Source organism: Pelodiscus sinensis, chromosome 1 (genome assembly GCF_049634645.1).
Source record: "Pelodiscus sinensis isolate JC-2024 chromosome 1, ASM4963464v1, whole genome shotgun sequence".
Classification (NCBI taxonomy): Eukaryota; Metazoa; Chordata; order Testudines; family Trionychidae; genus Pelodiscus; species Pelodiscus sinensis.
In genome coordinates, this window is record NC_134711.1 from 134,742,980 (window position 1) to 134,753,948 (window position 10,969).

The window sequence follows — 10,969 nt, forward strand, 5'->3', positions numbered from 1 at the left end:
GAGCCAGAACTAGAGACACGAGTCACAGGCAGATTGAGGACATGTCTACACAGCACCCTAAACTCGAAATAAGATACGTATCTTAGTTCAAATCTATTTTGAAATAGCCTATTTTGAAATTTCTCACATATACACAGCGCCAAATTTCAACCAGACATGCTATTTCAAGCCATCCCTTATCCCTAGTTTAACAAGGTTTACAGGGATGGTGAAATAGCATGCCCGCTATTTCAAAAAATATTTCAAAATAAGAGGTGGCTTGCGTAGAGGTGGGGTAGCTATTTCGGGATACCTCTAGTATCCCAAATAGCCGTGCAGTTTAGATGTATGCTCAGAGGCCAGAGCCAGTCAGAAATCAGCAATAGGAACCAAAGGGAAGGACAGAGTTACCTGGAGCGAGGCAAGAGGGGGTGAGTCTGGGGCCAAGGAAAAAGCAGGGCTGGGAAGGAGGCAGGAGCACCAAGTATTGTAGCTGTGAGCACTTGTTGAATGGCTGCTGTGGCTGTTGGGCTTTCCCCTTCCCACCCATCAGGCAGGCTTCCCACCGATCAGACACCTACTGCAGACCCTTGGTAGTTTGCCTGGAGATGGGCTTTGCTGCAGGCTCTGCTTCCTGCCAGCCAGGCAGTGAACAGTCCCCAAGCGGGTGTCTGTGTCTGTGAAGGAATGCGGCGATAGCGGGTTTCAGATCGACAGTCCCACACCAGCCCAGTGCTGACCCCACTCTTTTCTTGTCCCTGCATCCCCACAATAACCTGGGTGAATTCCAGCTGGCCATTGGCTTCCACCTTCCAACCTTGGAAGGGGCAGGACTCAGGAGTGACCGTCCGTGGGAAGACTGGGACAGACTCAGACATCCACCAACCGTCACACCAGCTGGGAGCTGCTCAGAGATTTCAGAAGCCAGGGGGGTGGCTGAGTATCAAATCCAATAGCTAGGAAAAAACTAGAGTGTAGATTTAAGTTTATAAACTTGCTGAACTTGGGGGGTTTCATGTACAGACCCACCCTGCTCACTCCCACATCACTCATGCTCCTCAGTCCATTCACTGCATCCTTTGCTCTTTGCAGGAAAAAAGGAGAAACCGCCTCAGCCCCTGTTTGCTGAATGCCCGAACTCGACGAGCTGCACAGGTATCTCTGCCTCTCCCTGTCCCCTCTTGCTCCCTGAGGGTTCCCCGCTGTGCCAGTAACATGGGAGGTTTCTGCATTTCCAGACCGGGACAAGCTGCGCCTCGTGGGAGGAGAGGGCAATTGCTCGGGCCGAGTGGAGGTTTGGTACCGTGACTCCTGGGGCACAGTCTGTGATGACTCCTGGGACCTGGCAGACGCTAACGTGGCGTGTAAACAACTGGGCTGTGGAGCAGCCGTGTCTGCCCCGGGCGAGGCTGCATTCGGCGAGGGGACTGGTCCCATCTGGGTGGAGACGCTGGATTGCAGAGGGACAGAGTCATCCCTCTGGGACTGTTGGGCCAAGCCCTGGGGTGACAGCAACTGTGGCCATAAGGAAGATGCTGCCGTGAGTTGCTCAGGTGAGTGGCAGCCGACGTCTCTGTGACATGCTGTGAGGTTCAGGGAGGAGGCTGGACCCAACTGCCCCCCTTGCTCACGGATTGACCCCTCCCATCTCCTGTGCGCTGGAGCATCATGGCTGCCGTGGGTGGAACCTTTGTGGGTCGGGCTGGCTCAGGCATCGGCCCAGGGAGCTGCAGGCTCCATCACAGGCCCCAGGGTGCAAGTGCTGGTTTGTTACCAGTGTCTCAGCACAGGGGCACCTGGGCCCTAACTCCCCGGCGTGCAGGCGCCGCGCTGCTGGGGGCGTCTGTGGGAAAGAGAACAGGTGATGTCTGGACACCCCGGGGACTTGCTCCCCCAGGCAACAAGCACATTCCCCTCCCCCGCCGCCAGACTCCAACTCTGCTCCCTTTCCCTACGCAGGTGTGACAGAGACAGCAGGTCCACTGGCTGGAGCAGGTAACACCCCACCTCTTCCCACAGGAGTCGCAGCGCCCGGGGGCCAGGGCTGCAGGGGGGGAGGTGAAGCTGAAGCCTGAGGCCCAGGGCTCCTGGCCAGGCCTGTGAAATCGAAGGGCCGGGGACACCGGGGTGGGAGCTGCAGGCCCCGCGGAGCTGGAGGTCTCATGTCAGACGATTGCAGCTGAGAGGTCAGGGCCCGTGACTGAAATAGCAGCCTGGTGCCCTGAACTTAGAGCCACCGTGTGTCAGGTTCCGAACTAGGGACCCTGGGGAGCAGAGGGGGATTGGGAGCTGGAGGGGGGGGTATGGTTGGGCAGGGCCAAGGGGTGTGAGTGTGGGGGTGGCAGGGAGCTGGAGGGGAAAAGGGGAGCTGGGGGGCAGTGTAATCTGCTCGGGCAGATGTGAGGTAGGGAGCTTGAGGGGAGAGGGGAAGCTGGTGGGGGAGGGGCGTATAGGTGGGCAGTGCTGGGGGAGGAGGTGAGCACTGGGGTTGGCACTGGTGGAGAGCTGGAGGGGGAGGGGCAGTATAGTTGGGTGGTGCTGGTGGGGGGTGGGGGTGGCACTGGTGAGGAGCTGGAGCGAGTATTTGGGGGAGTTTAAAGGGGAGGGGCGGCAGAGTTGGGTGGTGCTGGTTGGGTATGAGAATGGGGGTGTCACTGGTGGGGAGGTGGAGAGAGTATTTGGGGGAGTTTAAAGGGGAGGGGTGGCAGAGTTGGGTGGTGCTGGTTGGGTATGAGAATGGGGGTGTCACTGGTGGGGAGCTGGAGCGAGTATTTGGGGGAGTTTAAAGGGGAGGGGTGGCAGAGTTGGGTGGTGCTGGTTGGGTATGAGAATGGGGGTGTCACTGGTGGGGAGGTGGAGAGAGTATTTGGGGGAGTTTAAAGGGGAGGGGTGGCAGAGTTGGGTGGTGCTGGTTGGGTATGAGAATGGGGGTGTCACTGGTGGGGAGCTGGAGCGAGTATTTGGGGGAGTTTAAAGGGGAGGGGTGGCAGAGTTGGGTGGTGCTGGTTGGGTATGAGAATGGGGGTGTCACTGGTGGGGAGGTGGAGAGAGTATTTGGGGGCAGCTGGAAGAGGGGTCAGTATATTTGGGCGGTGCTGCGGGGTGTGAGCACTGGGGGTTGGACTGGTGGGGTGCTGGTGGGGTGTGAGAGTGGAGTTGTCACTGGCAGGGAGCTGGAGGGAGGATTTGGGGGCAGCTGGAGGGGTTCCTGCACGTTCACTCTCGAGGTGGGGGGCAGTGTTGTTTCCTGTCCCAGCAGGACACAGGGCACAGCACTGGCCTGTCAGTGCCTTCCTGTGGGCCTCACCCCTCCCCAGGGCTGGGATGGGGAGCTCAGGTGTCTGGGACCCAGCAGCTGCAGGGAAGAAAGCAGTGAGCTGTGACTGCAGGGGAGGGACCAACCCAGACATGGAGGCAGCTGGCTCTCACCTGGAGTCTGCTCTTAGAAATTTGGACTTTTCCTCCTCTTTGGAGAATCTTCCTGGTGAGAGGATCAAAAAAGATTCACGTCCAGGGAAATCCAGCTGTGCGGTGACTCTGCCTGCAGCCCTGGCACTGAGCGACTGGGGAGTTCCCGCCCCCCGACTCTCACCAACTCGTCTCTCCCTGTGGCCTGTTCCTTTCCATCCAGCTCCCCCGCGCCGCCCAGCGACCGACAGTGGGAGATTCATGGTGCCCGTGGTCGTCTGCATTATCCTGGGGGCCCTGCTCTGCCTGGTCTTAGTCATCCTGGGTGCGCAGGTGCGAAGTGCCAGGGCCCAGCGCAGAGGTGGGTCCTGATGGGCGTGACTGTGTGAAACGTCCCTGCAGCAGCAGAGGAGGCGATCGCGGTGGAGGGTGGGGACTTGGCAGGGCCGTGAGGGGCCATAGGGCTGGAATAGCAGGGGGAGATGCAGCTGAGGGAAAGGGGCACTGGCTGTAATGAAATGCTAAACTGTGTCCTGTTGTTTAGCCAGAGCAGTTAAGTTCCGTATAAATTGTGCAGCCATTTATTTTAGAGCCTCTCAGCCATAGCTGTCAGGCCAGTAAAGACACGTCTACACAGCAAGGATAAAGCCAAAATAAACAACACAACTTGAGCTACGTCAATTGTGCGGATGAAGTCGAAATAACTTATATTGACTTTAGGCGCTGTCTACACAGCAGGAAGTCTAAGCTAGAGCACTCTTCCTCCCACTTCTCTTCCTCCTTGTACAATGAGGGTTACAGGAGTCAGAGTAAGGAGCCCTCCAGCTCAACATTATTTCAACATTATGGGATTTGAATTTCCCATACAAAGCTACAAAGGCAGCACGACAGGAGGGTGGGGCCAGCCTCTTCCCCAGGGAGGGGCGCTGATCTGGGCTGGACAGAAGACTGTGGGGCATGTGACTTGAGGGGCAGATCCAGTAGGCCAAGGGAGGCTCAGGGACCCCTGGTGCTGCTGGTGCTACATGGGGCAGAGCGAAGCTCCTTCCAGAGGACAGTCCCAGGCTAGGTCTAGACTATACAGTCTGTTGACAGACAGTTTGTGGAGCTTTTTCCGATAGCTTTTCTGAAAGAGGCTTTTCCGCCATTTGGCCCTGTCTAGCTGTTATGCTTAAACGAAGCACACGAGATCTTTTATAGGGGAAAAGGCAGTACGCCGCATTTATTGAGAATACAACAATTATGATGTCATAATAAAATATTAAATGTATGTTAATGTTACCTTACATTACTATATTATTATTACACCATTAAACTATATTATTACATTGCTACATTATTGCTATATCATTAAACCTAAAATACAAATATAAAAAGAATAAAACTTTCGGTCCCAACATAGCCCTTATTCCTCCCTGAAAGAGCGCAAAAAGAAGCAGAAGAACAAACACATTCCCAGAAAAAACCACCAGTCTAGACATACTCGCAGACAGACATGGGCTTTCTGCGAGCCTCATGGTGCGTGGGAGCAGAGCGGGGGCTGCAGCTAGTGCAGGGCTCTGGGCCGGGCTCAGGGGAATGATACAAAAGGACTGAGGAGATTACAGCTCTTGTCAGACAATAAGGCTATGTCTAGGCTGCATCCCTTTGTCAACAGAGGGATGCAAATCAAGCATGTCAAAATTGCTAATGAAGCAGGGATTGAAATATCCTGCGCCTCATTTGCATAAACATGGCCACAACCCCCTCCTTCCCCTGAAAAAAACTAGTCTAGACGTGGAACTGTCGAAAATAAAGCCTTTTTTTACAGCTTCTGTAAACCTCAGACAGTAACAGGCTGAGATTCCATTGAGGAAAGTACAAGGAATTCGATGGGAGGGGAAGAGCCTGAACAGAGAGATTCGGGGGTGGGGATAACGAGGAAGGAGAAAGGCTTGAAAGGATCTTGGGTGAGAGAGGCCAGAGAGCTCAGACAGTCCTACTGATGCTGGGCACTCAGGGTGTGTTTGCCCTGCAGTCAGAGGTGTGATTGCACCTGCAGACACACCTGAGCTAGCACTCACTAAGCGAGGTAGCAGCCGGCTGGTGTAACAGAGGCAGTGTCGCTGCGTAGCACTGGGTGGTGACGTGGGCTGGCCCCTGGAGTGGGCGACCAGGGTCCTGGGTGTGTCTGTGCGGGCAAGGCCAGAGTGTGCTGCGGTGTTTGCTGGGGCAGCTACGCCCTTCCCAGACCCAAGCTAGCTGAGGTGTGTTTACTGGTGCTGCAATCACACCTCCGGACAGTAGTGAGTACAGGCCTCCTGCAGACAGCACTTCCCATTGCCAGGGCACTGCACACGTGAACCAGCTGTTCCCCACACAGGCTCTGGCAGTACAGGCACAAGTGCAACTTTGCCTGTCGGTGAAGGCCCCAGGCTGGAGAGCAGTGAATTTGGGTGGTACTGGGGAAGGGAGGGCGCGTTTATAAAGGGACCAGTCAGGCTGAATATCAAGAGCAGGTTAATGCCAGTGAAACAGCCAATGGAACAAACACCGAAGGGACAGAGACCCCGTCACCTGGGCATTGAAATCTGGACTGGATTGAGCAGGAGGAATGTGCCACGGGAACTAGTCCTGCATTGGCACTGAGGGGGGGAGGGGTGGGGAGGGAGACTGGACTGGACAGAGCAGGAGGAATATGGCAGAGGGATGAGTCTTGCATTGGCACTGAAGAGGGGTGGGGGTTGAATGGTCTCATAGGGTTTCCCAGCTCTGGGTTCTCTGACCCTGTGCAAACTCGGCCCTTTGTTTCCAGGCCCCAGAAGATCCTCGGACCCTTTCTCTGAGGCGGTGTACGAGGAGATTGACTATGACCTGATGAGGAAGGTGCAGCTGTTTGGTCGCTCAGGTCTGTGCATACCGGCTTCCTTTGTTGCCTGCGTCACGTCTTGACTGCTGCACAGTGCTGGATCAGCTGTGCTGGATCAGCACAGCATGGTGGCCATTTTTATTTTAATGAAACAGGAATTATTTAAATCCCCGCTTCTTTGACTATGCCAAATAAACTATTTTACATGGCTCCGTCAACGGAGCCATGTCGTCTAGACATAGCCACTGTGATAACATCCCACTTCCCATCCCTGCAGGCTCCTATTCAGATGAGTCCATGAGGAAGCTGCCGTATTACACCGGGGACAGCGAGGGGGAAAACGATGCTGGATCAGAGCAAGGTAACAGGGGAAAGGGATACACCAGAGACAGGCCCCACCTCTGTGAGGGGAATCGAATTTACACCTATTTCTCTCCCAGCTTCAGATGTAAACGTGTGATCAACCCTGCCCCCTTCTCTGTGTGGCTCATGGTGCTCTCCCCAGGGGAGGAGCTGCAGGGAACTGGGCAGGGAAATATTTACCTGGCTTGAAAGACTCTGAGGTTCATAGCTGGTCTGTGCCACTAGCCAGGCCCTGATCTGTGCTCCATTATGGGCACATGGGGGGGCAGCAGCCGTGCGCTCCGAGACACCGCTACCCTTCATCCCATTTCCAGACGCTAAGGGAGTGAGGGGAAAGTGCTTGTATTCCGTGCATGCCTCTCTCCCCTGCCTGGTGAGCTCCCTTCAGCAGGGCTCCCTGCACCAGCCAGGTCTGAGAGACATGCACGGAGTGCAGGCCCTTTCTCTTCATTCCCTTGGTATTCAGGGCACAGGATGGAAAGGTCCTGGAGCGCACAGCTGCTGCCCCCACTATGCGCCTTTAATGGTGCCTTGAGGATTTCTCACTAATAGCACTTGGTTTAAAAGTAACCCTTGGATCTTAGCTGCCTCACGCCTCCCTGGCATGAGTATGAGCCCAAGTCACAATCTAGCCTCTGTACACAAATCAGGGGGGTTCACAACAGTCAGTCCTGGTGCAGCAGCCGGGATCTTCCAGTGAGCCCGTGGTTAGCTCAGTACCAGCACAGACCCTGCTCCCAGGGTTATTTGGGAGGAAATGAAGCTGGCAGAATCCCTCTCACAGGATGTCCATGATGCTCCCTTTTCTCTGGGATTCCCCTGGGACTTCTCCTACAGAGCCCATGAGAATCAGGCCAAGCTCCAAGGCAACCGATGCTTAATGGAGACCTAAAGCCGGCTGGGAAAGGAGCGTATTCAGCAGATGCTCAGTGTGGGGTTTGCTGTTACAGAGGGAGCTTTCCCTGCGGGGTTCCAGCAGGATTATGATAACGTGGAGGAACCAGCATCGAGCGACAACCCCCAGATTCTTGGCAGTCAAGGTGAGCAGTGAATCTACCTCCTGAAGCCAACGTCCCCCTTGGCTACCGCTGCTCCCCCTGCCCTTTGTTTTCTAGTCTGCCCTTTCGTCCTGAGCTCAGGGAAGGGAGGAATTAACCAGCCAGAGGCATTTTACAATTAAAATCTCTCCCCATTGTTTGCTTAAGGGCCATGTTCTTATGTTCTTGTCATTTTTCTGTTTCCTCTTTGCTTCCCTTCCAGCAGCCTCCTTTGTTTGGTTGTTTGGTTTTTGTTTTCTGCAGTCTGGCAACAATACACACAACTCCTCATTGTCCACACCTGCACGTAGCTCATTTTGCTATTCAGTGGGAAGCCTCTTCTCATTCCCATTCATTCCCCTTTTTATTCCAGAGATCCCTGCTCTCCCTGGAGGTGCCCCAGGGGATGGCTATGATGATGCCAGAGAAGCTTCTGATGCTGATAATGACCCTGGTTCTAGACCAAATGCCCCAGAAGTCACTGGGGCTCTTGGGGACAGTGACAGATCCAGGTGTTCACAGACAGGTGAGCAGGGAGGCGCAATGTTGCTTATTCTCACAATGTTTATACAAGTCTCGTGACATTTCCTACTCCCTCCCTTAAAATCTCAGATCCTGGAATGTAACTTAAAGATTCAGAAACCACAAGCCAACAGAGAAAAAAGACATCGCATTTCTTTAAAAAAAACCTCCTGGTTACTGAGACAAACTCTGCACATCTGGGGTCTGGGGGCTGATTTTGGAACACCTGGGGTTGGCGATGCTGGAAATGTCTTTTCCCAGTGACTGTTCCTGTGAAACCGTCTCTCGCTTGGAATGGGGCTGTTGCCACAAGGAAGCAACTCTGGCCAAAGCAAGTTCTGTGAGAGTCTCTTCTCCCTGTGAGAAGGTTTCCCAGACAAGGCCCCTGATCCTACACACACTGGATCCTGTCCCTCACTCTGCCACATGAATGGCATCGCTGACCCCAGTCCAGATCAGCAAAGCTACACACGACCAGGCAGGCTGGGGCCAGAGAGCCCTTCCCCAAACAAAGTGTCGGTGCCCTGCATGGTAACGGGAAGGGCAGGGCCCTACTCACTAGTTACGGGCTTGGCCTCGGGTTTGAGATCAGTCCCCTCAGGATGGAAATGTCCTGGGCCCACAGGCTCAGAGCTGGGCCCGGGGCGGAGCTTCCACTTGGCCCCTCAGAGGAAATGGGGCCAGGTGAAATGTGCCTGGCTTTGGTCTGGGAGGAACTCAACTGTGAAGGGCCCTGGGTGGGCTGGTGAGATCTGCAACATGCAGGCACCTCCCCTGGGCTGGGCCCATCCTGCTCCAGCCCCCAGGTCTCGGCTGGTGTTGGTCCCTTGGGGACTCTATGAGCTGCCAGGGGTTCCAGCAGCCCCCAGTGGGAACTGTCCCCCGCTCACTGCCAGCCCCCCACTTCTCTGCCCCAGGCAGGTCTCAGCACAGAGACTCTGCCCCACGTGCTCCCTGTGTGGGTCAGCGCATCACACTTGTCAGGGGCCCACTCAGCGGAAGGGGGGGTCACTCCCAGCCTGCGCTGTGTTGCCCACCCGTTCCGTGAGTGTGCGGTGGGGGAAGGACACACTGGCTGTAACGGGGCCCCCTTGCTACTTTCAGCCTGGAGTCTGCACTCGCCCAGACGCGAAGGGGCCTCTGAGGTGCAGAGCGACGCCCTGGCCCCAGCTCCTGGTGACACGGGCTATGACGATGTTGGAGACGGTGTCTCTGGAACAGCCACATAGGAACAGCTGAGCCCAGAGCAAAGCTCCTGTGAGCATGTAACTGCTGTAGGATTAGACTCTGCCTCCCCCGCACGTTCATGGGCCAACGGGCGTCAGACAGACCCTGCCTGGAACTGCTTCAATCCGCTTTTTTATCGCAATTTTGTATAATCCAAGGAGCAGAGCGACTGAGCAGGGTCTGTGATTTCCTCTGTAACTTCCCATCGCTCAGCGTCGCGGGGCCTTTGCTGCCTTTTTGTTCCTAACACGGCTCCACTGGCAACTTTTGCCCTTTCTCATTAAAGCCTTTTGGAAGGTCTGTTCTGGGCGGAGGCTTCTCTCGTGCAGGTTGGGTGGTGCCCAGAGGCCTGGCAGGGACAGAGATGGAGACTGAAGCACGGTGCTGAGCGTGAATGCGCCTTTGGGCTGTGGTAATAGTGAGAAACCAGCAACAGCAGAACCTTGGCTCCAGGGAGGGCCCTGCCCCCAATCCAGGCTCCAGACTTCCTTCAGGAGTCCAGGAGGAGAAACGGGGGGTGCTTTATATGTACCTCAGTGTATGTCTACACCGCAGTGCTATTTCCGGATACCAGAATATCTTGGGCTGTGCCACTTTCAGAATTTACTTTCACTGCCTGGACAAGGGCAGCCCCCCCCCCCCCACACACACACACCTGCCTGAGGCTCGAGGAGGGAGTTTGGGTGGGGAAAGGGTCTGTGTGCAGGGCGCAGGCTGTGGGAGGGAGTTTGGGTGCAGGAGTGGTGGGGTGTCAGGCTTTGGGGAAGGAATGTGCGTGTGGGAGGAGGTCTGCGATAGAGTCCATGTTTTGGGTGCATGCTCTGGGCTGGGGCAGAGGGTGAGGGTGGAAGAGGGGGCTGAGAGGTGCAGATTCTGGGTGGGTATTTTGAGGGAAAGAGGGGGTGGGGATGTGACACTTATTGGGGCACCCCTTCTGTCAGCAGCCCCTAGGCAGAGGTGGGGGATCTCCATGCACTGCTGCCCACAGAGACGTCCCCACAGCTTCCCATTGGCCACAGGGCACTTGGGGCAGGAAAGCACAAGGACACACACAACCCGCCAGGGGCCAGAGTCACACGTACCGAGCGGTGAGGAAGCCACTCTGGCCCTGCTGCACTGTGGATGGTGGCAGCAGAGGCCCCTCTAAAGTGCCTAGGGGGTACACAGGGGCGGCAGGCAGGCCTGAGGGAGAGACCCAGCCCCAAGCTTTGCTGGAGCAGGGCCCCTGGGCAGGACCATTCCTGGTGCCTGGGCACCCTGGGCTCATAGAACTCACTGTCCTTGTTCAGGCAGGGAAAATAAAGCCCCCGATGTTCCCCTCAGCTGCCGGACATGCAGAAACCACAGCACCTGGCAACACATCAGCACGAGACGGACTCGCTCCAGCACTGCCGGAGCCAGGCAGAAAGTGGCTTCTGCCCCTTCCCTCATCTCCCCCATCCAGTGTCACTTCCTGTCAGGGGTGTGTGAGTGACAACGCCTAAGAGCGCTGTTGAAATCAGCCTGTGGGCATCGAGGGGGTACGGCCACTGCCCCTGCAGCCACTCTCACTGGGTCCCCGGAGAGCCCTTCCCACGAGCCACGT

At 55.9% G+C, this 10,969-nt stretch overlaps 1 protein-coding gene across 2 annotated transcripts in view; it reads left to right on the forward strand.

Moving 5' to 3' along the window:
- Positions 1-9,684, forward strand: part of LOC112545108 (antigen WC1.1-like) — a 68,322-nt gene extending 58,638 nt beyond the window's left edge. The window contains exons 9-17 of one of the 2 annotated variants that reach the window (XM_075902522.1): positions 1,072-1,134; positions 1,218-1,532; positions 1,939-1,974; positions 3,611-3,748; positions 6,182-6,274; positions 6,513-6,596; positions 7,549-7,638; positions 8,009-8,161; positions 9,262-9,684. In XM_075902522.1, coding sequence (XP_075758637.1) covers positions 1,072-1,134; positions 1,218-1,532; positions 1,939-1,974; positions 3,611-3,748; positions 6,182-6,274; positions 6,513-6,596; positions 7,549-7,638; positions 8,009-8,161; positions 9,262-9,386 — 1,097 coding nt within the window. In that variant the 3' untranslated portion in view covers positions 9,387-9,684. Of the gene's footprint in view, positions 1-1,071; positions 1,135-1,217; positions 1,533-1,938; positions 1,975-3,610; positions 3,749-6,181; positions 6,275-6,512; positions 6,597-7,548; positions 7,639-8,008; positions 9,139-9,261 lie in introns of those variants that run through there. The other variant, XM_075902515.1, reaches the window with a different exon arrangement.
- The last annotated feature ends 1,285 nt before the right edge of the window (positions 9,685-10,969 follow it).